Here is a 23,857-nt window from a genome sequence, read left to right on the forward strand (position 1 = left end):
TTTGCAAATCGCTCCTTTTTAGGAAAATTCGTGTGTGTTGACCTACTTACGTATTGGCCAAAATTGCCTAGAGGTATTAATTTTTTGCCAAAATTGATGAGGATAATCGATCCTGATTTCTGACAAAATCGCTTAAAAACCTCACCAGTTTTTGGAAAATTACCTAAATAATCATGTTTTTTCGCCAAAATTGTCAAAAATTAAAGTTGTTCCAAAAAATTTTGCTTCTTTCTGACAAGATCACTAAGAATATTGCTTTTTAATTCGAGATCGTCTGAAAGTCTTGATTTTTCATTCAAAATTGCTTCAAAGTGTTACATTTTTTTGACAAAATCGCCACAAAATCGTGGGTAGTTTTTGCCAAAAAATTCCAAAAAAATTTTTTTGGTTTCTTAAAAAATTTGTAAACATGCCTACGTTTTTGCCAAAATTTTCACAAATACATACTTGTTTTTTTTTTTGTTAAATGTTTTGATTTTTACAGAATTGCAAAAAGTCCTCGAACTTTTTTTCCAAAATTGCCTTAAGTACAACATAATATCTTAATTTTTCGGCAAAACTGATAAAGAAAATCTAGTCTCATTTCTTTTGCTAGAAATCATTAAAATAATCTTGCTTTTTTGCAAAAAATTTCAAAAGATTCTGTTTTTTGCCGAAAAATAAAAAAAATACCAAAAAGTTGTCCTTCATTTAGGGGTAGGTATCAATTTTTCTTCATAAATGCAGAAGAAAATCTTGCTTTACTGCCAAAATCGCCAAAAAATGTTTTTGTTGCTAGCCCTCAGACAATTTATGTAAAAGAAAATACATGGGCTATAGAATAGCCAAAAGTCGTGACAGTTGCCAGGATTTGTAAAAAATTCTGGCTTTTTGCTGAATCGTCATGAAGTTTTTTTTTTCAAAATCGCCAAAAAGTATTTTTTTTGTCACAAAATTGTCAAGTTTCTAACAGCAAATCTTCATTTTTCGTACGAAATTTCCAAAAACTCTCATTTTTTTTTTCAAAATTGTGAAGTTTGCGAAAGTAGCCTTCAAAAAGTCACAATTTTCACCAAAATTCGAAAAAATCTTGCTTTTCTGCCAAAATAGCCAAAATGTTGATTGTTTTTTTTTTTTGCCAAGAAATATCTAAAAGACTTTAGGAACTTTTTGTTTTTTTTTTGCCAAGAAATATCTTAAAGACTTTAGGAACTTTTTTCCTGATTTTTTGCAAAAAAACGCACTAACAAATCTTATTTTTTGGCCAACACGATAAAAAAAATCCTGATGTTTTTTTCAAAACTACCTGGTAGGGTCTCAATTTTTACCAAGTTTACAAAAAGTCGTGCTCATTTGTCAAAGTTGCAAAAAAATCTTTCTTTTTTCTACTAAATGAAATTCTCAAATAAACTTTGACCAAAATTGTCAAAAAATCTCGCTTTTGCCAGAGAGTTGGCAAAAAATTTTGAGAAAATTTCAACATTCAAAAATTTACTGAAGGCTTCAGAACTACTCGATCAAAAATAGGCATATTGATCCGTCTTATGACAGAAACACAGATACGTAATAATTGTCGCGTGCATTCAGGCATTCACCATTCGAAAACATTCGGATGTGCCATGCCATAACCAATGCTTCCCTTCAAATTGACGAATAATCAACTCATTTCAAGTACACGTACGTATGTTTGCCTAACCTGGAAAATTATTCAATGAAGTTGGTATTTTAAAGAAGTGCGTAGTTAGAAGGAATTGTGTGGAGTTCGGAGTGTGACCAATTAGGATTAGCCAGTATAGGCATAAGATCGTTAAATTTAACACATGTTTAGTTTCAAAGGTTCAAGATTTAGTTAGGTAGGTGGTAGTTTTAGCTATGCTATATTTCAGTACAAGAAAATAAAGAGATCAGTGAAGATGTAGTGCTTTTCTCTCGCTTTTGCCAAATATGATTGGCATGAAAAATTTTCGTTTTCAAAAATTTCCAAAATATACCCGAAACCACCTCCAATCGACTCAGCACATTAAAAATGGGGTACTAAGTATATATCATTTCAACAACTCATTTGGGGAAAATGTTATAGAAATTACAAAAGGTCACAAGTGTAGAAAGGACTTAATACATAACATTTCTTAGTTATAAGGATTATAAAATTACTCACTCATTCTAATACGCGAAGTTCATATTTTATCAACTTTGGAATGAAATTGTACTCACCTGAAACAAATAAAAATTAAAGTGGATTAGTTGGTTATAAAATTATTGATCAATCAACAGATATATTATAAAATAATAATGGTCGAAGGCCGAATTAAAAATTCTGACGATTTCCATGTTTAATAAAGAGCCCTGAAATGAATATTCACGAATAAAGTATTATAAAAATTGTAGAATTGATTGTAAAAATCACTCACAAATATCAAAAATTGATGGACCATCAGTAAACGACAAAAATTTGAGAAAATGTCTCATTTGGATAAAATTCACAGACTGCTTAGATTGTCGCAAAATACCAAGAATTAATCGTAAATTATCTGAATTGAATGATGATTTTTGTCAAAATTGTAAAAAAGTGTCATAAAATTTATCAAATTGACCCCCCCCCATCTCAATAATTGAAGATTACCAAAATTTGATCATGTGGTAGGTATCCGGTGACGAGATTTTTTGTTGAAAAAAATCACTACTTTTCTCAATCAAATTTTCAGAAAGCTGTCCACTTCATCCCCCCCTCCTCCTCTCTTCACCTCCAAACCACAGAAAACAGTTAACGAAGTCAAATTTTTCACAGGAAAACTTTCAAAAAATTGAAATTGGAAGAAAATTTGCATATATAAAATAATTTTCAACTTCAATCAAAATTATAAAAAAAAAAAAAAACAATACAAATGAACGCATTATACTTAATTAATTTTTCAACTTTTTCACTACCTTTTTGACTAAATTCGCCACTTTTTCACTACTTCCACTACCTGATAGATACCCTGATTATACTTCTTAGGGCTTGACTGACGAAATTTGGTACACCCAAACAGGAAATAGTGAGGTGAAAATTTCTCGTTTAATTTGTAAAACCTTTAATTTACTTATTCTACACGTACCATATGGTATTTCATCACCTCGTAAATTGTTTGTTTACGAGAACACGAAAATCAATCAGCACATATTGTACAGTACATATAAAACCTATAAATAAAATCTGCGATCAATCGTAGATGATACGAAGAAATAAAACCGCATTCGGTTCGAAGACAGCCAGCTACCTATTCAGTGTTTACGAAGAAGACAACAGTCAGTCGTAACACAGATTCTATTTTTAAAATTTCCATTTTTTCATGTGCAACTGGCATCTTACCAATTCGCACATCACAAATGATTTTCTCTCATCATTCGGATCAAACATTGATACCAATAAAATTACGTTTAGGAAATATTGATTTTTAAATCGACGGTTCGAAGTACCTAATCGGAAAAAATTTTACTCGAAAAATCTATCTCGAAGAAGACACCAAAGTGAGGATAATTTTGGCAAAGAGGAGCGTGTTGCGCCGGTTCGGGCATTAATTTCGCGAAAGTTTTAATTTAAAATATGTAACAAAAAACTATATACGCGTGTTTCTGGCGTTATGATGTGTGACGCTGCGAGTTTAATATGGGAGACAACATAACAGGTAAAGTAGAACGGTTTTAATAATATACTTCACAGTTCATTTATATTTTTTTAAAACACACTAAATAGTGACTAATGAAGTAAACGTATACGAGTCGTACTCATACGGTATTGAATTTTCTTCTTTTTTGTAAAAAACCATTATCGTACAACGATAAGTCATTAAATCGTTATTGTGTTAACGCGCGGTTGGTGAAAATAATGTTATTTTTCGTGAAGTGGACTGGTCAGTGAGGGTACGTGACGAAATGATACTCTACTTTTATATGTACATTTTCTAAGACTTTATAGCCATGAATAACAACACATGATACAAACCAGTGAATTTATTTTTAAATTTAATGAAAATTTGTATACACAACCAACTCTTTAATTTGCCACCCAATTGAAAATGTGCATACTAGTGATAATGCGAGCTCACTCGAAGTTTTTTTATTAAGATATTCGGCTGTACTTTCCAGATCTCTCAGACGAAACAGGAGTACCTCCGGTTCCTCCAAAAACTTATCAATGGGAGGATATCAGAAGGCAGAAATTGGAGGGTCGTTATCCTTGGACACATCTGTATAAGCCGCCCTTTGATTTGGAAACATACGAGAAAATTAAGTAAGCTGTGATTATAAAACATTCTCCTCATACACCAATAATGAAAACAATTTTTTTTTAATAACATACTAAGCCTGTACGTCAGTGAAATTATTTGCTAACTCGTACTAATTCATCATTTTCATCTCGAAATCATCAAGGTATGAAAATTCACTTTCAAAGGTCACTGCGGTTATTAATCCAGGAGCACATTGTGCCCCACCCCGCCCTCCGCCGAGACAAACGTCCAACATTGGCGAACGAACTCCGAATCTCGAAGTGATTAAGTCCGTAGTTCAGTTCTTGTTTTTTTTTTTTTTTCATTTTAGTTTTTTACTGACACGATTTTTCATAATTTCATTTTGCTAGAAAACATAAAAAAGTAATTGTAGACTGAAAGTACATTATTTTTAATTTCATATTTGAGATATAAATTTATGTTTGTCCCAAGTCATGTAGGCATTGAAGGAAATCAGGCAGTAGATGAATCAGCTAAAACAGCTGTTACCCCCTCTAAAATTTTCTCTGTGACCCATGATGATGTTATTAACATTCTAAAAATCATCCAAAACTCCAACTGGCAAAACCTATGGAACTCAAAAACAAATCACAAACTATTTACCCACAAAAAAATCAATCCTCCCTTGGAAACACCTTAGTCACCTAAATAGATTAGAAGAAATTATAATCACCCGCCTCCGAATTGGTCATACCAAATTAACCCACAGCTATTTGTACACCAAAGCTCCTAAACCCACCTGTCAATTCTGTAATTCTGAAATAATCTCCACCCAACACCTTCTATTCTACTGTCCCTCCCTCAAAACAAAACGTCAATCCTTAAACATTTCAGACCTCGACCCTACAATTCCTGACAACATCAAGCAGATGGAAAACATTCTTAAATACATCAAAGAAATCAATCTTTCAAACCAAATCTAGACAAACCCCTCGAAACTGGGCGTAAGAATCCTGGCAATTATACACGCCCAGTATAAAAAAAAATGTCAAAAAAAAAAAAATATTTGAGATATTAGATATGAAAAAATTATTAAAAATGGGAAATGAAAAAATGTCATTATTGTACCTACTATCAATGTGGATTAAAAAAATGACCAAAAACAGAGAAGGTTGAAACTTGAAAGGTCATCTTTAAAAAAATCGAAAAAGGTTTCAAATCTTCAACAGGAATTGTACTCAGATTTTTTTCACAAAAAAAGTAACTTTGGTGACCAAAAAAACTGGAAAAAGTAACCAGAAAAATCATCAAAATCCAAATAAAAACCATTTATCGAAACTTCGAAAGTAAACTGGGTGAAAATGCAAAAAGGAAGCATGAAAAAAATATTGCATTCTGGAAACATCCGAACTAATGAAAAAAATTGCAAAATTTGAAGAAGAAGGGAGGGGGTGTCCACCGAAATAGGGAGGAACTAAATTTAATCTTGACTAAAACCATTTAGAAAAATTGAACACAAAAATATCAATTATAAAATTACAGAAATTTTGACACGAGCGAGCGTTTGATGAAAAAAATTATTCGAGTGTTGAAAAAGAATAAACAATAATTGTAAAAAAATTCCATAAATAAGAAGAATCATTTTAGGACAGAAAACTTATCAAAATCGATCCAAATTTGGAAAAATAGTGATTTGTGAAAATCATTATTTAAAAATTCGAAAACGAAAAAATGTACCGATCTTAAGAAAGGAAAAAAAATCCTCAAATTTGCAAGAAAAAGAACAAAACTTGGCAAAAATTGACACAAGTTTTTTAAAAAAAAGAAAAATAGAAAAAAGAATTAATTTAAATTAAGAGAAAAATGAAACGTGAAAAAAATCAAGAAAGCCCCCAAAAAATCGAAATAAAAACATCGAGTCTTGAAAACCAAAAAAAAAACTCAAAAACTCAAAAAAAAACTGTAAAAAGGAAAATTCTGCAAAAATTTGAGCAGAAAAAATTACCGAAATTTAGGAGAAAATTCAAGAAAAAAAGGGTCGTAAGAAAAACGAATCAATAAAATTCAAAAAAAAAATTGTGGAAGGGATGAAAATGGAAAACTCTCGAAAATTCAGTTCAGGAAAAATCACTGGAGATTCAGAACAGAGACCTCACGAGAATTAAAAATACGAATTCAGAAAAAAATCAAAAAAATGTTGAGAAAAATCATCGAAAATTTTCAAGCAAAACTCAATACGATTCAAGAGAAAAAAATTGTTCGAAGAAAGTGGAAATCCCGAGGACCTTCCCCATAACTGGGAGGGAAGGGGAGAGGAGAGAGGGATCAACGAATGAAGGATATCAAGACTCAGAAAAAAAATCCACCGCAAAAGGTGAAAATGAAAAAAAAAACAAATTTGTCAAATCTTGAAAAAGCTCCCCTCTCTCTCTAAAAAAAATAATCAAAATTTTAAGGAAATCATAACTTTTGGAAAAAAAAATCACAATTCCTCAAAAATATAAGTAAAAAAAAAATCACTAGTTTAATTAAAGCAAGAAAAATTCAGTCAAGATTAAGGCAAAAAAATGACCATAACTTAAAGCAAAACTACAAGTAAAATCGAGAAAATTCAAAGTGAAAAGTCTATCAAAACTGAAGATACTTCGCCAAAATTTGAAGAGAAAAAAAAATGGAAATAACGAAAAAATCATCGAAAAACTAAAAAAATAATGATTCATGAAAATTCTAAACAAAACCCTCCAAATTGAGGATTTCAGCAATAAAAACAAACAAGCTTAAGGAAGATTTTTTATGAACAAATCACGAAAACTCAAGATGATGAAATTCAAAACTGAAGATACTTCGCCAAACTTTGAAGAGAAAATAAATGGAAATTACAGAAAAAATCATCGAAAAAAAAAAGAATTCACGAAAATTCAAAATAAAAATCTCCAAATCAGGGATTTGAGCTATAAAACCAAACTGCTTTAAGGGAAAATCAGCAAAAATTCAGGCGAAAAAAACAAAATTAAAATTCAAAACAAAATCATAGAAAAATTATTTTGGAAAAAAATCAGTACAATTCAAGATGTAAAAATCGATTAGAACAGGAAAAATCCATTAAAAACTATTGAGAAATTCAAAAATAATGAGGAATACTTGTTAAAATTAAGAAAAACCTAAAAAAATTTCAAAAGAAAAAACATCAAATCTGGAAAAATAAAATTCAAAACGCTGAAAAAAGCAGTAAGGGCCTTTTTTTATTCTTCAAGAATTTTGGTTATAAATTTTGAAGAAAAAAAAGGAAATTTGTGAAAAAACTAGGAACAAGTAACTTTCAGATTTCCTGCTAAATGATTTGTGTAATAATGAAAAATTTAAAATTTACGAATCATAAGTTTTAAAATGCGAACTTCAGAACGAAATTATTGCTGTAATTCAATTAATGGAATTTGATATCGATGGGTACATTTTTTTTTAAAATTTTGTACAGAAAACGGCGATTTTAACATTTATTTTCAATTGACAGATTTTTATGAAGAGCCAGCACTTAATTTCAATTAATTTTTTCCATCCAATTCATTAACATTTCACATCATTGAACTACTGAATCTGCCATCGTAACAGAAAATAATCCTACAATAATCACTGATAAGGAGGGAAAATTGCATATGTAATGCAACTTGATTAACACTACGTTGAAAAAAATTTAATTCACCTGGCGACATTCTCTAGGTAGGTACCATTACACTGTTGAAATTTGCACCTAAATGCACATTTACAGGGCTGGTAAGGATGGGAAAAAAATGACGAATAGTAGGTACTGCTCAGCGGCGAGCGCATGCGAAAATGAAAATCTTCCAAAATTAACTATTAACCATGTTCTCGTATCGTCCGGCTATTTTAAAATAAAAAGCTTTTAAAATAGTACGCCAAATTTTTCAGACACTATCTTACTCTTACCACATTCGTCACATTACTTGGCAAGATAGGGACAAGAGGTAATAAACCTGCAACTTATGACTTGGCGCAATTCGTAGCACACAAACATAACATGGTGAATCTATTATGTCCCTGTATTAAAACATAATTACGCCTACCAGTACATAAACTGTGCTATCGAAGTGTAGATAGGTCTAGGTAGACGTACTGACGTTTGGCAACAATGTAAAGTTAGGAGAGTGAAAAAAAGACGACGTAATGTCCTCGCTAAGGAAAAATTTCGGTAAAAAGGAGCAACAGGATAGGTTTCTAAAAGACGTCGTGTGTGGGTGTCAGTATTTTCCAGGCGATAATATCGCAGATACGGGTAAATCTAACGGTGTTTTTAAATATGAACAAACTTTGTGCGACTGCGTTCGTCAGAATAAAATTGGGTAAGAAATTAAAGCATATAATTTTGTTTGAAATTTGCGTTTTTTTACCTACCTATCTAATTATTTAACGTAGAAAGTGGTGTTGCTTGTATAGGTAAAAAATTATTGCTATAGTTTCGTGATCATGTTTGTAGCTAAATGAGAAGATTTTGGTTTTAATTACGTAAAAAAATTGTTTTTTTGTGATGTCTAGACCTTACGTAGACGTATATAAATATACCAAATTCAATTTCCATTAAATAGGTCAAAATGGAACGACATCTTTCATGGCCAAGTTGAAATATGTTGTTATTTTGGCATCGAGACCTTCATACACGAAAGTATGAAACATTACTGGGAACAATTAAAAATGGATAATTTCTCATCGAATTTGAAATGTAGAAGAGGCTTCTGTTGAGGAATGGATCATTTTAGACTGAAAAATATTTTTTTTAAAAATTGTTCGATATTCTAGATAAGTAAGAACTGAAGGGGGAAACACAATAATTCAAGTAAATAATATCTACTTATGTACATATTTTGTGATTTAATTAGACTAAATTAGACGTGATTTGCCTAAAAAATATGTTGCTATCGCATCATCTACGATCACTGTGTACAATGTTTTCATGATGGATGATTTTTATAGTTCAGCGAAGTGATAAATATTAAAACCGCGTGTTATTTTGAAAACAACAAAATATTCGGGAAATAAAGTAGAATTGTCATAAGTATATCTCTGTAGGTAGTAATACTGCCAAACAACAGTAAATATTGTGATGACATGGTCAAAAATATCTACACAAATGAAACATAAAATATTGTAAGATAAAGTTTTACGTTAGGTTTGAATAGCGCACTCCTACGTTCAAATACTGCAATGCTTGATGTTGTAAAATGAATGAACGTTGACCGTAAAAAAAATTGCTCAAAGATAAAAATACAATTTTTAATCAAGTTAGAAATGATTGAGTTGAGACACGATTTGAGATCTTGTGTTTTTTAGGTAGGTAAAGCAAATGACGTCAGTGAGGAAAAAAATCAAAATTTGAAGTTTTTTTAGCAAATTTTTCAAAAATTTAATCGTTACATTTTATTTTAGATTACAAAAAAAAGTAACGAAAATTTCGATATCAGTTTTCTCAAAAAACACAGGAAAAAAGCATCAAAATTATAATAAAAAACATTTTAAAAAAAAAAAAAACAGCAAAAGCTCAAAACAGATAATTATCAACATTTCGAAAGTAAATTACTCGTAGATCAAAATGCAAAAAGAAAGCATGAAAAAATTTTGGATTCCGGAAACATAAATAATCAAAAAAAGGTGTTAAACTACTGAAAAAAGTGCAAAATTGAAAGAAGAGGGGGAAGTCTATTGAAACAGGGAAGAACGAGATTTAATGTTTTATTCAAAATCATTTCAGAAAATCAAACACAAAAATACCAATTGTAAAATAGCAAAAATGTTGACATGAGCGACGATTTAATGAAAAAAAAATTATTCGAGTGTAATACGGGAAACTCATTAAAATCAACAGCAAAGGGCGGCGAGGGAGGAGGGTGAGATTACAATAACCGCCATCAAAACTGTCAAAAATTGACACGATTCAAAAAAAAATGTAAAAAAAGCGACAAAATTATTGAAATCGAGAGAAAATGACCAAAACAGGAAGCAGAGCAAAAATCAAGATCCGGAGAGAAAAAAAAATTGTCAAAAAATAATTTTGAAAAACCTCTTTGTGATCTTCTTTTAATAAATCAAAATCATAAGTCCTCAAGAATAAAACTCAAGAGCGAAATTCAAAATGAACCAAAGAACAGAGTTGTGTCAAAATTTAAAAACCGTTGAGAAAAATCACGAGGATTCAAGAATGAAAATTCGATTAGAAGTAGAAAAACTCCACCGAAAAAATTAAGGTAAAAAGCACTAAAAAAGAAAAAACATCGCAAGAATTGAAAAAAAAACTCCTGGAATTTAACGATAAAATTAGGAATATTTCACAAAAATTTAGACACAGAAGAAATCACAAAAATTCGGAGAAAATCGTCGAAAAGTTGGAAAATAAAATCTATGAGAATTCAAAAGAATAGAAATTTAAAAAAATCAAGAAATTTTCAGAAAAATTCTAAATAAAACCACCAAGTCTTGAAGTCCAGAAAAACTTTGAAAAAAAAAACAAATCTCAAAAATTCAAGAGAAATGGTTTTCCGAAATTAAGAACAAAAACTTGAGCAGAAAAACGAATCAATAAAATAATTCAAAACAAAATTATGGAAATGATGAAAATAGAAAACTCTCGAAAATTCAGTTCAGCAAAAAAATCATTAAGAATTCAGAACCGAGAACTCACGAGAATTAAAATTAGGTATAAATTCGGAAATGAATCAAAAAATTTTTGAGAAGAACTATCGAAAAATTTCAAGCAGAACTAAAGAGGATTCAACAGAGAAAAATAATTCGAACTTGAAAAAAAAATTATTCAAAGACAAAGGAAATCTGGAGGACTTTTCTCATAACTATGGAAGGGAAGAGGAAAAGAGAGAGAGAGGGATCAACGAATGAAAGATTAGATATCAAGATGCAGAAAAATCCACCACAAAAGGTGAAAGTAAAAAAACTAAAGTCATCAAATCTTGAAGCCCCCCCGTTCACGAAAAAAAATCATAATTTAAAAGATATCATGATTTTTGGAAGAAGAAAAATCACAATACTTACACAAAAATGTGAGCAAAAAAATCACTTGTTTTTTTAAAGCACGAAACTCAAAAAAACTGTTGAAATAAAAAAAAATGCAGTCAAAATTTAGGCAAAAAAATTACCATAATTCAGAACAAAACTACAGAATCGTGAAAATTCAAAGTTAAAAAAGTTTGTCAAAACTGGAGAAACTTCGTCAAAATTTGAAAAGAGAAAAAAATAGAAATCCCGAGAAAATCATCGAAAAACTTGAAAAAAGAGGACTCGCGAAAATTCAAGAAAATCATACTCGTCAGAATAGAGAAACATCTACAAAAATTCAAAAGAAAACTCACCAAATCGGCGAAGAAAAAAATTCACAAAATTCAAAAAAATCCATCGAATCGAAATAACGAGAAATCCCGACTATTTGAGCAATAAAATCACAAAAATCTCGAGGGAAAACTTTTATGAAAAAAATCACGAGAATTCAAGGAGATGAAATTCGGCAAAAATTCAGGCAAAAAATCATCAAAATTCAGAGCAAATCATGGAAAAATTATTTTGGAAAAAAATCACCAAAAAATTCAAGATGTAAAAACCAATCAAAACAGGAAAAAATCCATCAAAAACCATCGAGTAATTCAAAAATATATGTAATTACCTGTCGAAATTATAAAACTCCTAAGTAAATTTCAAAAGAAAAATTACCGAAACTGAAAAAATAAAATTCGTAACGCTGAAAAAGCAGTGATGCCATTTAAATAAAAGCTATGTTTTTTTTCGAAGAATTTTGGATAAAATTTTGAAAAAAACGAAGAAAATTTGTGAAAAAACTAAGAAAAAGTAACTTTTCTTTTAGTAACTAAAAGTTACCATTAGTAACTTTAGTAACTAGTACAATCTCTGCTACTGACCTTTAGAATTTCAAAACTAGTCCAGTCGGTAAAGCACTTTATGGGGGCAAACCCAAACAAAATTGCTAACAAAGATTTTTTTGCTTTAAAATGTCCAGGAGGATGTCCTAAACAACATATCTGGACCCGTCCCCGATCCACCTGGAGCCTTTCCCCCCACGGTGGATTTTAGCCCCCCAAAACACGTTTTTCGACATTTTCTCCCCCGCATTGCATTTTAGCGAAAATATGTGGGAAGACAAAAGAATCTACGTCAAATTTCCGATCTAATGATGTATCAACTTTCCTTGTACGTTCAAGGGGGGTGGAACTAAAGCCACTTAAAAAAGGGGGGTTTCCTGAAAAATACATAAAGGCTATAGGCGCCTAAGAGGGGTGAAATGGTCTCCGAAAGTGTTCGAGTTGATATTAGCATGGAAGGTGAGTACCATAGAGAAACTTCCGCATGAAAAATTTCATATCCACACCCCCTCCCCTTTTTGGAGAGCCCCCCTTTTCTGAAATTTCAATAACACTTTTCTCAGCCTCATGTTGACCGACTTTGAAAATTTTTCAGCATGTCATGTATATCCTTAGTATGTATCCCCACAAAAAATGTCAACCCCCTCCCCTCATATTTACCCCTCAAAATAGCGTTTTTTCATTTTTTTATGGTTTTTAACAATAGTGAAAATTGAAGGGACTAAGTGCTCTGGAAAGAGTTAGATGAGGGTAGCAAAAAATCTGACGTCATATTCGTGCTCAGTGGTATCGAATCATAAGAAAAGGACACCCTAATTATTAATACTTGGTTATTTTCCCCAAAATTCCCATTTTACCCCAACCCTCCCTCAGACAGGTTTTTACACCATTTTGAGGGGTAAATATGAGGGGAGGGGGTTGACATTTTTTGTGGGGATACATACTAAGGATATACATGACATGCTGAAAAATTTTCAAAGTCGGTCAACATGAGGCTGAGAAAAGTGTTATTGAAATTTCAGAAAAGGGGGGCTCTCCAAAAAGGGGAGGGGGTGTGGATATGAAATTTTTCATGCGGAAGTTTCTCTATGGTACTCACCTTCCATGCTAATATCAACTCGAACACTTTCGGAGACCATTTCACCCCTCTTAGGCGCCTATAGCCTTTATGTATTTTTCAGGAAACCCCCCTTTTTTAAGTGGCTTTAGTTCCACCCCCCTTGAACGTACAAGGAAAGTTGATACATCATTAGATCGGAAATTTGACGTAGATTCTTTTGTCTTCCCACATATTTTCGCTAAAATGCAATGCGGGGGAGAAAATGTCGAAAAACGTGTTTTGGGGGGCTAAAATCCACCGTGGGGGGAAAGGCTCCAGGTGGATCGGGGACGGGTCCAGATATGTTGTTTAGGACACCCTCCTGGACATTTTAAAGCAAAAAAATCTTTGTTAGTAATTTTGTTTGGGTCCAACCCCTTACCGACTGGACTAAACTATCAAGGTACTTAATTAATGCTCAGTTGACTTTTTGAAATGGGGAGTGGTATAATAGTACGAATGTATAGGTGCATAAGTAGTTCAAGTGTGAAGTTTTCCTTTTAAAATGGCCCATTCACAAACTATAGCTTCTCACATTAATTGCGTAAAGCTAAAAAAAAATTTTCATTGAATGATTGCATTCTTTAGTGAACATCATGACAAAAAGCTTTGCCAAGAAAACAGAGAAAACGATTTTTAAAATACTAGCTCTTGAACTAAATTATAATACGTAGGTAAGTAATCTCAATCTCTTGACAGAAAAATGGGAATTTTCATCTTATCTTGCTGAGATGGTTCGATGCATTATTTTTATTTTTCGTAGCTGAACTTTCAATTCAGATATTCGTACAGGCAACACAACCTTGATCTCTTCATTTGATGTAATAATCCTTATGAAACTATTTTCATCCATTTTTGATTACGATGAGCTCATTTTGATTTAGATAATTTCGACGTACGTTTTAAACTTCCAACCAATATAGAGTAATCATGTACAATTGCACACTTAGGTAAAAAGCGGAGCACCTACGTCTGCCTACCTAATTCCCATATCACAAATGTGCAACTAATTTTACCGACAACGTTATTAATAAAAAACTTGGCAAACAAACTCTTTAACAAATCGTAACCGTACAGTTGGAAATAATCAATGTAATATTTTACTCATCTTGACCACTGAACTGAAATCTTTTTCATCGTGTCAAGTACTTATTTCGCTTGTATGTACATAATATTATTAATGGACGCGTGTTTGTTTGATTTCAGAGATCACGAATACGAACCTGTCATTCCAATGGACACGAATCGAAAAACACCCCCTCCATTTGTAAAAATCACGCCAGAAGATGACAATAAACCAAGACGGGAAACAAGCGAGCCTCCTCAAGACAAACATCACTTATGTTTACCTTCCGAAGACATGGATGACGAACAAGAAAACGATTACGAAGACGATGACGACGACGATATCGAAGAAATTACTGCAGCCGAGCTGCAAAATCGACTAGAAGAGAAATATTTCAGACAGTCGCCCGGTAGTTCGAAGCACGAGTACGAACTCACAGAGACCAGAAGTGTATCACCCGCAATAACTGACGACACTTCTAGAGAAAGCTCTTCGTTTCAAGATAAGATGCATTCTCAAGCAGATAAATTGAAGCAGAAATTCAAAAGTTTGAAAGATCACATTTCCAAAGATCAAGTCACAAGTTCTCCGGGAATAGCTCGTAAAAAAGACGAACAAAGCAAATCGAGGCCATTCAAAAAGAATAAGTTCAATTTTAGAAAACATACCGCGAAATCATCCGGACCATCAAATTTTCAGCTCCCGCAAGCATCCCGTCTTTCGTTTTCCAGTTTATCGTCGTCGTTTTCACGTTCTCGATCGAGCAGTGTAAAATCACGAGAACGAAAACGATCTCAGAGTTCGGAGAGTGATTCTCAGAAGAGAAAAATCGACTTCCATTTTGGAACGTATCCGCGAATTTTTAGCAAGAAAAAGAAATCTGAGAACAAATCGTCGGAGAAACCAACGACACCGAAATTGAAACCAAAAAGTGCCCCGAGCAGTCCATCCATGAGACGAAGTCCTTTCCCACAGCGCTGGATTAGCAAGTTCACTGAGAATAAAAAAGATGCTGAAAAAATCAAAGAAGAAAAAAAACAGCAAGTGAAACAGCAGCAAAAAGAAAAAGTTATCCAAGAATCCATATTCATTTCACTTCACGAAGATCGTTCACCTCGACCCTCCTCCGACCATTCAGCTGAACCAGCATCAACATCAGAGGCTCCATCCAGTATGCCTGTTGATGATAAGAATTTCATCTTTATATCTTTGCACGAAGAACGATTTCCAGAAAAACTCGAAAAATCCCAGCAACGAGACGAAGAGGCCGAAATTCAAAGCGAAATTAAGAAAGCCGAAACTACGAGAAAGTTTGCAAGTCTTCTTCGAAAACTTGAAACTGATCGAAAACTTAGATCGAGAGGGAAATTTGCAGATGATAAGCCCGAACCGGTTGAGATTATTGAGATAACCAATGATGACGATGGTGCAGAAAGTAATATCCAAGAAAATCTAGAAAATAGCGTCGAAATACCCGACGAACCTCAAGATTCTGATTTACCAACAGAGTCCAGGGTATTTACAGAAGAATTTAGACCACAAGTTACAGAAGAATTCATGAAATATCCGAGTAAGCCAACCACTCCAAAGAGTACTCGTCCTCAGGTTAAAGAGGAAATCATCAAAGGTCCAAGCAGGCCCACCACACCAAGGAGTTTCCGTCCCGAGACCAAAGAAGAAATTATCAAAGGTCCAAGTAGGCCCAATACACCAAAGAGTTTTCGTACCATGGTTAAAGAAGAAATCATTCAAACTTCGAGTAAGCCCACCACACCAAAGAGTATTCGTTCAGAAACTGTATCAGCAGAAAAGAGAGATCTTCGAGCTCGTGTTCCTTCACCTTCCCCACCACAAGATTCATCAAAAGACTCTTCAAAATTCCTAAAATTCAAAGAAATGTTAAAGGAGGCTGAAAACATGATAAAACCGAGCAAGTCGTCGAACGAGTCAAAAGAAAAGGAGTTCAAAGAGAAAGAGTCAAAAGATCACGAATCTAAAAAATTCCAAGAGTTCAAAGAGAATTTATTAAAAGAAACAGAAAAAATAGGCACGTTGAAAAATAAGATAAAAAATTATTTCGCCAAGGAAGGTGATAAAAATAAATCAGATTTCGACGATAAACATATTTACGAAGAATTTGATAACGTGGAAGATACACCACCGAGAGAGATCGTAAAACGAGTCGCCATAAATGAATCACAAAATCAAGAAATTAACCCAGCAGTTCCACAAAAAATACCACGTAAAAAATTAAAGAAACTGGACTCGGACAAAGAGTCGAAAGAATCCTTATCTGCTTTCGATGATCCTGCTTTCAACGATATCGTCGATTTTGACGAACAAAAACCAATGACTAAAACATATATTAGTGAAAGCTTGCAAGAAGTTAATGAAATACCCGTCGAACCGAAATTCAGTCCAAACCCCAAACATTTCAAAAATTACGAAAAAGCATTGGAAAAAACCAAAAGTTACTCGTCTATTGAAATCGAAAATAACTTGTACTCTGCAACCAACACCTTAGCACAATTGGAAACTCCAGTTCCTCCTTCACGACCATCGAGAACACGTTCGTTACAACGAGCTAATAAACGCACCAAGCCCATATACGAGGAAAATAAAGAAAATACGAACACAGCGGATCAAAGTCAAAATTACAATACGTTTCCAATGGTTAGACCAGATAAACCTCGTCGAAAATTCCGTAAACCGAGAACGTATTCGAATTCTACAAATTCAGAAGTCAAAAGCATGAATGAATTCGAAGATGCGGCCATCAGTCAAAATATCGCCAATTCTAAACAATTATCTGTTAGCTTTTTGCCACTGATGAGTAACGCAGTAGGGGAACCGATAACGAATTACACTTTGAGAGAAACTTCATCGATGATACATTTGAATACGACTATTCGTTGTGATCCTCCAATGGCCCCAAAAAGAAGAAGATCGTCGGTTAAAGATGGTACGAGCAAATATAACACACTGCCGAATAAAAAATATTGTGCTTCTTCAAAGACGTCATTGGCTGAGTCAGAAACATGCAACGGAATTCACGTAAGCAATCAGTTTTTCTATTTAAATATACGTAGTTTTCCTAATCAAACACATAAAAGAATTTTTCATCATTTTTTTTTTCTGAATTTTCCATCATTTTTCTTTTTGAACTTGAAAAAAAATAAGCAGAAAAAATTGAATTTATGACAGTGAAATTCAGATCAAAAATACTGCAAGGTTTTCAATTTTTGTATAAAAAGATAATTTTTTCTGACTTTTTCAAAATTTCTTCCTTTTTTCATTTTTGTTGGTCCATTATGTAAATGACAAGAAAAAAATCTGCATAAATTTTCTCCAAAAAACTGATTTTTATGACCTAAGTTGGTATCCTAAGATTTCAGGGGGAAAATACAAACAAATAAGGCATTTTTATACTATCTACTCTTTCTCTTACTCCCTCAAAACACTGATAAGAGTTGAAGGGAAAAGGGTCATTCCACCTCAACTCAACCATGTTTTTGAGCCATGTCCTTCGATTTCGCTCAAATTTTTTTACAATGTCTACCCACCAAATGAGTAAGAAACCCGAAATCAGTTTGGTCCCAGCTCCCACCGGCGGGGGGGGGGCACCAATTATTTTCACATTGTCTCAAGGTTCTCAACTTCAGCAGAGCACACCTCCAAAGCTATGATACTTTGATCAAAACTGATTTCACAGTTCGAAAGGGCATTGCATTTCGAACTTTTCAAGTATTTTGAAATTTTCAAAAGTTGAAAGTTGAACTCTCAACAGGATGTCCACTCACTTCTGGAAATGATCTTCCCTGACTTTTTCAGGCTTTCCGGACTAATTTCTCCAATTTTTCAGACCCTTCAAAAACGAATTACTCATGCGATCAGGTAGGGGAGGGGGGGGAGTGTCAAATATATTCGAACATCATGAGCGCCAAATATTGTGAATAGGTCTGTGCTCTTTTTTTCCAAGCACGACTGTGTGCTCAATATGGTGGTCCTTATTTGAACTTGACGGGAATTTTTTTTTGTTTTTTAGTGGGACCCCCTCCCCCTCAGTTAGGTGCCAGTCCGTGAGAAAAAAAAACATGAAAAATTTGAGTTCAATCGATAGTATCAAAATTTTAAAAAGGGAGTAATTCTGTTTTTTTTTAAAAATGTCATTAACCCTTTGGAGGTTCTCTAGGTTTTCGGGTTAGAAAATCGAAGTGCCTTAATGAGTGTGATAGGGTACCTCGCCCAATTGGCCAAACCACACAAAAGTCGAGCTTTTGATGAAAAGTTTTATAGGAAAATGAAAGTTTCCAAAAAACACAAATGTTACATTTCCTAAAAAAAAATTGAATGTACTGCAGCATTTTTTTTGAAAAAATGAACCAAAAACATGTGTCAAAAACATTGAACAAAAGCTCTCTTTCAAAAAATGAAATAAATATTGAATTGGAAAAAAATAAAAAAAACAAGGTTGAAAAAAAGTGATCTGGCAGTTCACAAATTCAGCGAGAATCAAATCTTGTTGGCAAAAATGCCTTTGTTTAAAGCATGAAGAGAAGAAAAATCTATGCCGCTAAGAGAGGATTTTTTATCAAGTCATAAAATCTTTTCGGAAATCGAGCCGAAATATGGGACAAAATTTAGCAAAATTGCGAGCTTTCTGGCAGGGGGTAACTAAGTATAAAAACATTTTCGCCTTTATTCACGAGATGTAGCATAGAATTTTCTTTCATTTTGGGAAAAAATGAGTATTTTATCACTTATTGGAGTATAGGAATATGAAGATGAAGAGAAATAGTGAACAAAAACACAAATCCACAGCGAGAACGAAATGAAAGACTGAACTCGTAGATGAATTTGGATTTTTATTTACTATTTTTACTATTTCTCTTCATCTTCATCTTCATATTCCTATACTCCAATAAGTGATAAAATACTCATTTTTTCCCAAAATGAAAGAAAATTCTATGCTACATCTCGTGAATAAAGGCGAAAATGTTTTTATAATTAGTTACCCCCTGCCAGAAAGCTCGCAATTTTGCTAAATTTTGTCCCATATTTCGGCTCGATTTCCGAAAAGATTTTATGACTTGATAAAAAATCCTCTCTTAGCGGCATAGATTTTTCTTCTCTTCATGCTTTAAACAAAGGCATTTTTGCCAACAAGATTTGATTCTCGCTGAATTTGTGAACTGCCAGATCACTTTTTTTCAACCTTGTTTTTTTATTTTTTTCCAATTCAATTTTTATTTCATTTTTTGAAAGAGTGCTTTTGTTCAATGTTTTTGACACGTGTTTTTGGTTCATTTTTTCAAAAAAAATTCTGCATACATTCAATTTTTTTTTTAGGAAATGTCACATTTGTGTTTTTTGGAAACTTTCATTTTCCTATAAAACTTTTCATCAAAAGCTCGACTTTTTTGTGGTTTGGCCAATTGGGCGAGGTACCCTATCACACTCATTAAGGCACTTCAATTTTCTAACCCGAAAACCTAGAGAACCTCCAAAGGGTTAATATTTCGCGTTTTTCTGGTTCGAGTATTATTTTTATAATTTTTCAATTCAATTATTCTATTTTTTAAAGTTGCGAAAGAGCAGCGAGGGCAAAAGAAGCTTTTGAAAATTAACAATTCGAAAAATAGAACGACTTCATAAAGAAATAAGAATTTTTTAATTTGAAATTAATCAATGGTTTTTTTGAGATTCCAGAGCTCGTACTCATTTTTTTCCGAAAAAAGTGACTTTAGTAACCTAAAAAGCTCAAAAAAGTATCCAAAAAGTAACCAAAAAAGTGACAACACATGGGCAATACATTTCAATACAGAAAAAAAATTACCAAAAAAAACAGAAATTTTCGTTTTACGTAATCAAAATTTAAAAATGAAACTCGATAGAAACGTGTTTAATTTCAGCAAAAAGCAGGACATTTTAAAAATTACTGCTAATTTTCTATTCCCAGTTTTTAAAAAAAAATTGGCTGGACCAAAAATTGAGAATTTTTGCAATTTCTGGCAATAATTACGAGACTTTTGACAATTTCAGCTAAAGAAACGGTTTTTTTTTAGCAGTTTCGGGCGAAAAAATGTTACATTAGAACTGTTATTGGAAGAAAGTGAGAATTTTCGGATGCAAAAAACTTCACAATTTTCAACAGTTTTTCGCAAAAAAAAAAAAAAAAAAAAAAGAAGTTCTTGACAATTTATGCTAAATGTGAGACTTTTTGCTGTTTTTGACAGAACATGAGACTTCAACAATAATTTCAGTAAAAGGTAGGGCTTCTTAGCCACTTTTATCAGAAAAGCAAAACATTTTAGGAAATTCGCTAAAAAATGAGATATTTTAATGATACTCATGACTAATAAGTTGACAAAATGCAAGACTTTTGGGAACTTGGAAATTTTCGATAAAAACGATCTGCGAAAAAATTGCCTGAACAAAACAAAGGTAAATTTTTTCATTATGAGAAATAGAAAAACCTGTTAGAAGTAACCGCGTTCACAAAATTTCCTGACTTTTGAGTGAAAAATTCCGAAAATTCCGAAATTCCCTGACTTTTCCTAACCTACCAAATTCCCTGACTTTTCCAGGTTTTCCAGGCTTGTGGACCATGGACACCCTGTTTCAAATCGAAAGTTCAAATTTCAAAATGGCGCAATGAGTGGGAGCTACCATTTAAAATTCTGAAAAAATTGCCATAGATGTACCTTTTGATGCGTTTTCGAAATATTTAATTTTCGAGATGGAATCGTTTGATGGAGGGGGGAGCACTCCCTCTCACAAATGGACAAAACTTTCAAAAAAATATCTGGCGCATGTGATATGTCGAATTGTATGTTTTCGGTAACGCTGAACACGAATAAGACGTCAGATTTTTGATTGGACGCAATCCACGGCCCCCAGCACCTCCCCAAATGGGGTCAAAGTTGAAAAAAAAGTAGTTTGTTCATGCGACATATGAAATAGTATGTTTTCGATATCGCTGAACACGAGTATAGCCTTGGTTTTACAAATTGAGCTCACCCATGGCCCCCAGAACATCCTCAAAGAAGTAAAAGTCCAGAAACTCTGTTTCATTTGTGTTGGAGGCCGTGGATGAAGTTCAATCAAAAAATCTGACGTCATATTCGTGTTCAGCATCACAAAAAACATACTATTTCATGTGTTGCACGAACAAAACACTTCTTCGAACTTTCACCCCATTTGTGGAGATGCTTGGGGGCTGTGGATGGGGTCCAATCAAAAATCTGATGTCATACTCGTGTTCAACGGTACCGAAAACATACAATTCGATATATCACATGTCCAGATATTTTTTTGAAAGTTTTAAATCATTGGAGCCCCCCACCCCTCCCCCGGGATGGCTGGGACCAAACTGATTGAGGATTTCTTATTGGGTGGGTAGACATTGTGAAAAATTGAGCGAAATCGAAAGACATGACTTTCAAAATCGCATTTTTTGGTTGAGTTGACATGAAATGGCCCAAAATGAACCAGAAAAATTTCACCATTTCCACTTTGAGCATTTTCTCATTAATCTCGTAGATTTTCTCAATTGCAAAAAATGACAATGACCCATGAGTTTTGCCAAATGTCTTTCAATAATTTTCATTTCTCGTTATTAAATCACGTCGATGTTTTTCAGGCCGAAGGCGACGATTTCGAATTCGCAGACGAAGCGAATAGCGCGGCTGATAGTCCACCACGACGTCCACAACGAAAACGCTTGTCTGGTCCATCATACATCGACGACGACCGTACATCTCGTGAAATCGAATCATTACCATCGGAAAGATCACTTTGTGATTCTGATTCTAAAGATATCAACGGTTATTCTGTAATCAAATCGGTAAAAAAATCACACAGCCAACCCACGACCTCAGCACCCGAATCTAATACCACTCCTCGTCGTAAAAGTCGTCGACTTTCAGATTTTTTCACACTGCCTCGAATCCATACCCCAACTAACTATGTTTCCCCACCCTGTACCTTACCTTACGAACGAAGATTACCAAGTCCATCCAGACCGCCACGAAAGAGTAAACCGTACACAGAACCTGTCTACACGAATGAAGAAAACATCAATGTAATGACTGATTTCGGCGATGAAGAAGAACTGAATTTCAATCTGGCCACCGTCGACGACGATATTCCAGATCCAGACAACAACGATGAAAAGGATGAAAAAAACTTGCAAACTGACGAGGTAATGGAACGAATGAAAATTCGCCCTTTACCTCCACCTCCTAGACCGATTCGCAAACCGAAAGATGATAAAAGCGACACCCTGTCCTGCGATTATAGTCAGGTGAAAAAAAACACCGATAATAAGACAAATAATTTAAATCTAGATTTTAACGAATTAAAAATTATTAATACTAATGCAGAAGCGGACAAACACCCCGACGAATCGACCGCCGAACAACTCGAACGATCTAGCGCAGTTATAAAGACGACCAATCGATTCGAAGACTTGGCTCTGACTTCATCTCCATCATCATCTAGTACCTTAAATGTGATAACTGCTCAAAGACTGAACGTTTCCGAATTGAACGTCGCAAAACTAAGTATAAGCGAAATAGAATCCTCAAAATTGACCACATCGAATGTAGATACAGTTACCATGCAAGCTACAGATTTCAAAAGTGAAAGAGGGCATCTAGTACTAAATTCTGTAGAACTTGCCTCTCCTTCGATTGCCGAACGTCTATCGCCAATTCTTCAAGATCCAAGACCTATTCTCGATAACTTGGAATCAGCCAGCAGAGATGTAACACCTTCTTCCGACGAAGTACCTGTACAAGATATACGAGAACGATCTCGTATTTCTTCCATGATCCCCGAAGTTGGTTCTGATGAAGAATCCACGAGCACAGCTCCGAAAATAGTCAAGCCAAGTCGGCGAAAACCAATAAGAAAAGAAAAAGAAGAATCATCAAGGAGCACGACGACGATTGCTGAAGCAAGTACCAGCCAACCAACTCTGGCCGAATTAATGTGCCAAATATTACAAATATGCCATAGTAGTGTAGGGCAAGCCATACATTCGTTATTAGAACAGGTCATACCGGAAGATAGAGAAAAAAGAAACGAAGTTCAAGCTGCGATATGGGTGATAACCATTATTATAGCGGGTTGCTTGATGTTGGGTTTACAAAGTAATGAGAAAATAGTACATCATCATCATTGGGATTTTCATTTTCCACCCCCTCATTGAACACACCGCAGGGTTATGCATTTATTATATAGAAAACTTTCTCTAGCATTTAGACAAACTTCCGTAGATATTGTTTAACGAATGGTAAATATATATTTGAGTATAAAGTTTTTATCTGTAAAATAGAAGAATGAAAAAATAAAAGAAAAAAGACGCGCGACGTTCGAGTATATAATCACAAAAATTAATCGAAACATTTGAATTTTTTATGTAATTATTATGTTAAAATGAATGAATAAATGTATCAATTTTTCGTTTTGTTTCTCATTTGAAAACGCATATTTTATGATGAGGTATCCATGATTTTAACCAAAACCAATCATTGGTTCTTCTTTTTTGAATGGGTTCCATTATCTATAGATCCATTTCAATCAATGTATCAACAGGTGAACGTTT

At 33.5% G+C, this 23,857-nt stretch overlaps 2 protein-coding genes across 7 annotated transcripts in view; one reads left to right on the forward strand and one right to left on the reverse strand.

The window, feature by feature from the left end:
* The window catches only part of LOC135844575 (uncharacterized), a 427,884-nt gene that overhangs the window by 397,676 nt on the left and 6,351 nt on the right, over window positions 1–23,857 (reverse strand). The gene's annotated exons all lie outside the window — the stretch shown is intronic.
* On the forward strand, window positions 3,255–23,714 carry LOC135843264 (uncharacterized). 4 transcript variants are annotated; one of them, XM_065361195.1, is made up of 4 exons: window positions 3,255–3,647; window positions 4,108–4,252; window positions 14,388–17,301; window positions 21,890–23,714. In XM_065361195.1, the coding sequence occupies exons 1-4, from the start codon at window positions 3,629–3,631 to the stop codon at window positions 23,459–23,461; spliced, it is 4,650 nt and encodes a 1,549-aa protein (XP_065217267.1). In that variant the 5' UTR covers window positions 3,255–3,628; the 3' UTR covers window positions 23,462–23,714. The 4 variants fall into 4 exon arrangements, with proteins under 4 accessions (XP_065217267.1, XP_065217346.1, XP_065217423.1 ...); XM_065361274.1 differs by lacking the exon at window positions 3,255–3,647 and adding an exon at window positions 3,683–3,882; XM_065361351.1 differs by lacking the exons at window positions 3,255–3,647; window positions 4,108–4,252 and adding an exon at window positions 8,250–8,548 and having other exon boundaries at window positions 21,890–22,552; window positions 22,632–22,742.

Source organism: Planococcus citri, chromosome 1 (genome assembly GCF_950023065.1).
Source record: "Planococcus citri chromosome 1, ihPlaCitr1.1, whole genome shotgun sequence".
Lineage (NCBI taxonomy): Eukaryota > Metazoa > Arthropoda > Insecta > Hemiptera > Pseudococcidae > Planococcus > Planococcus citri.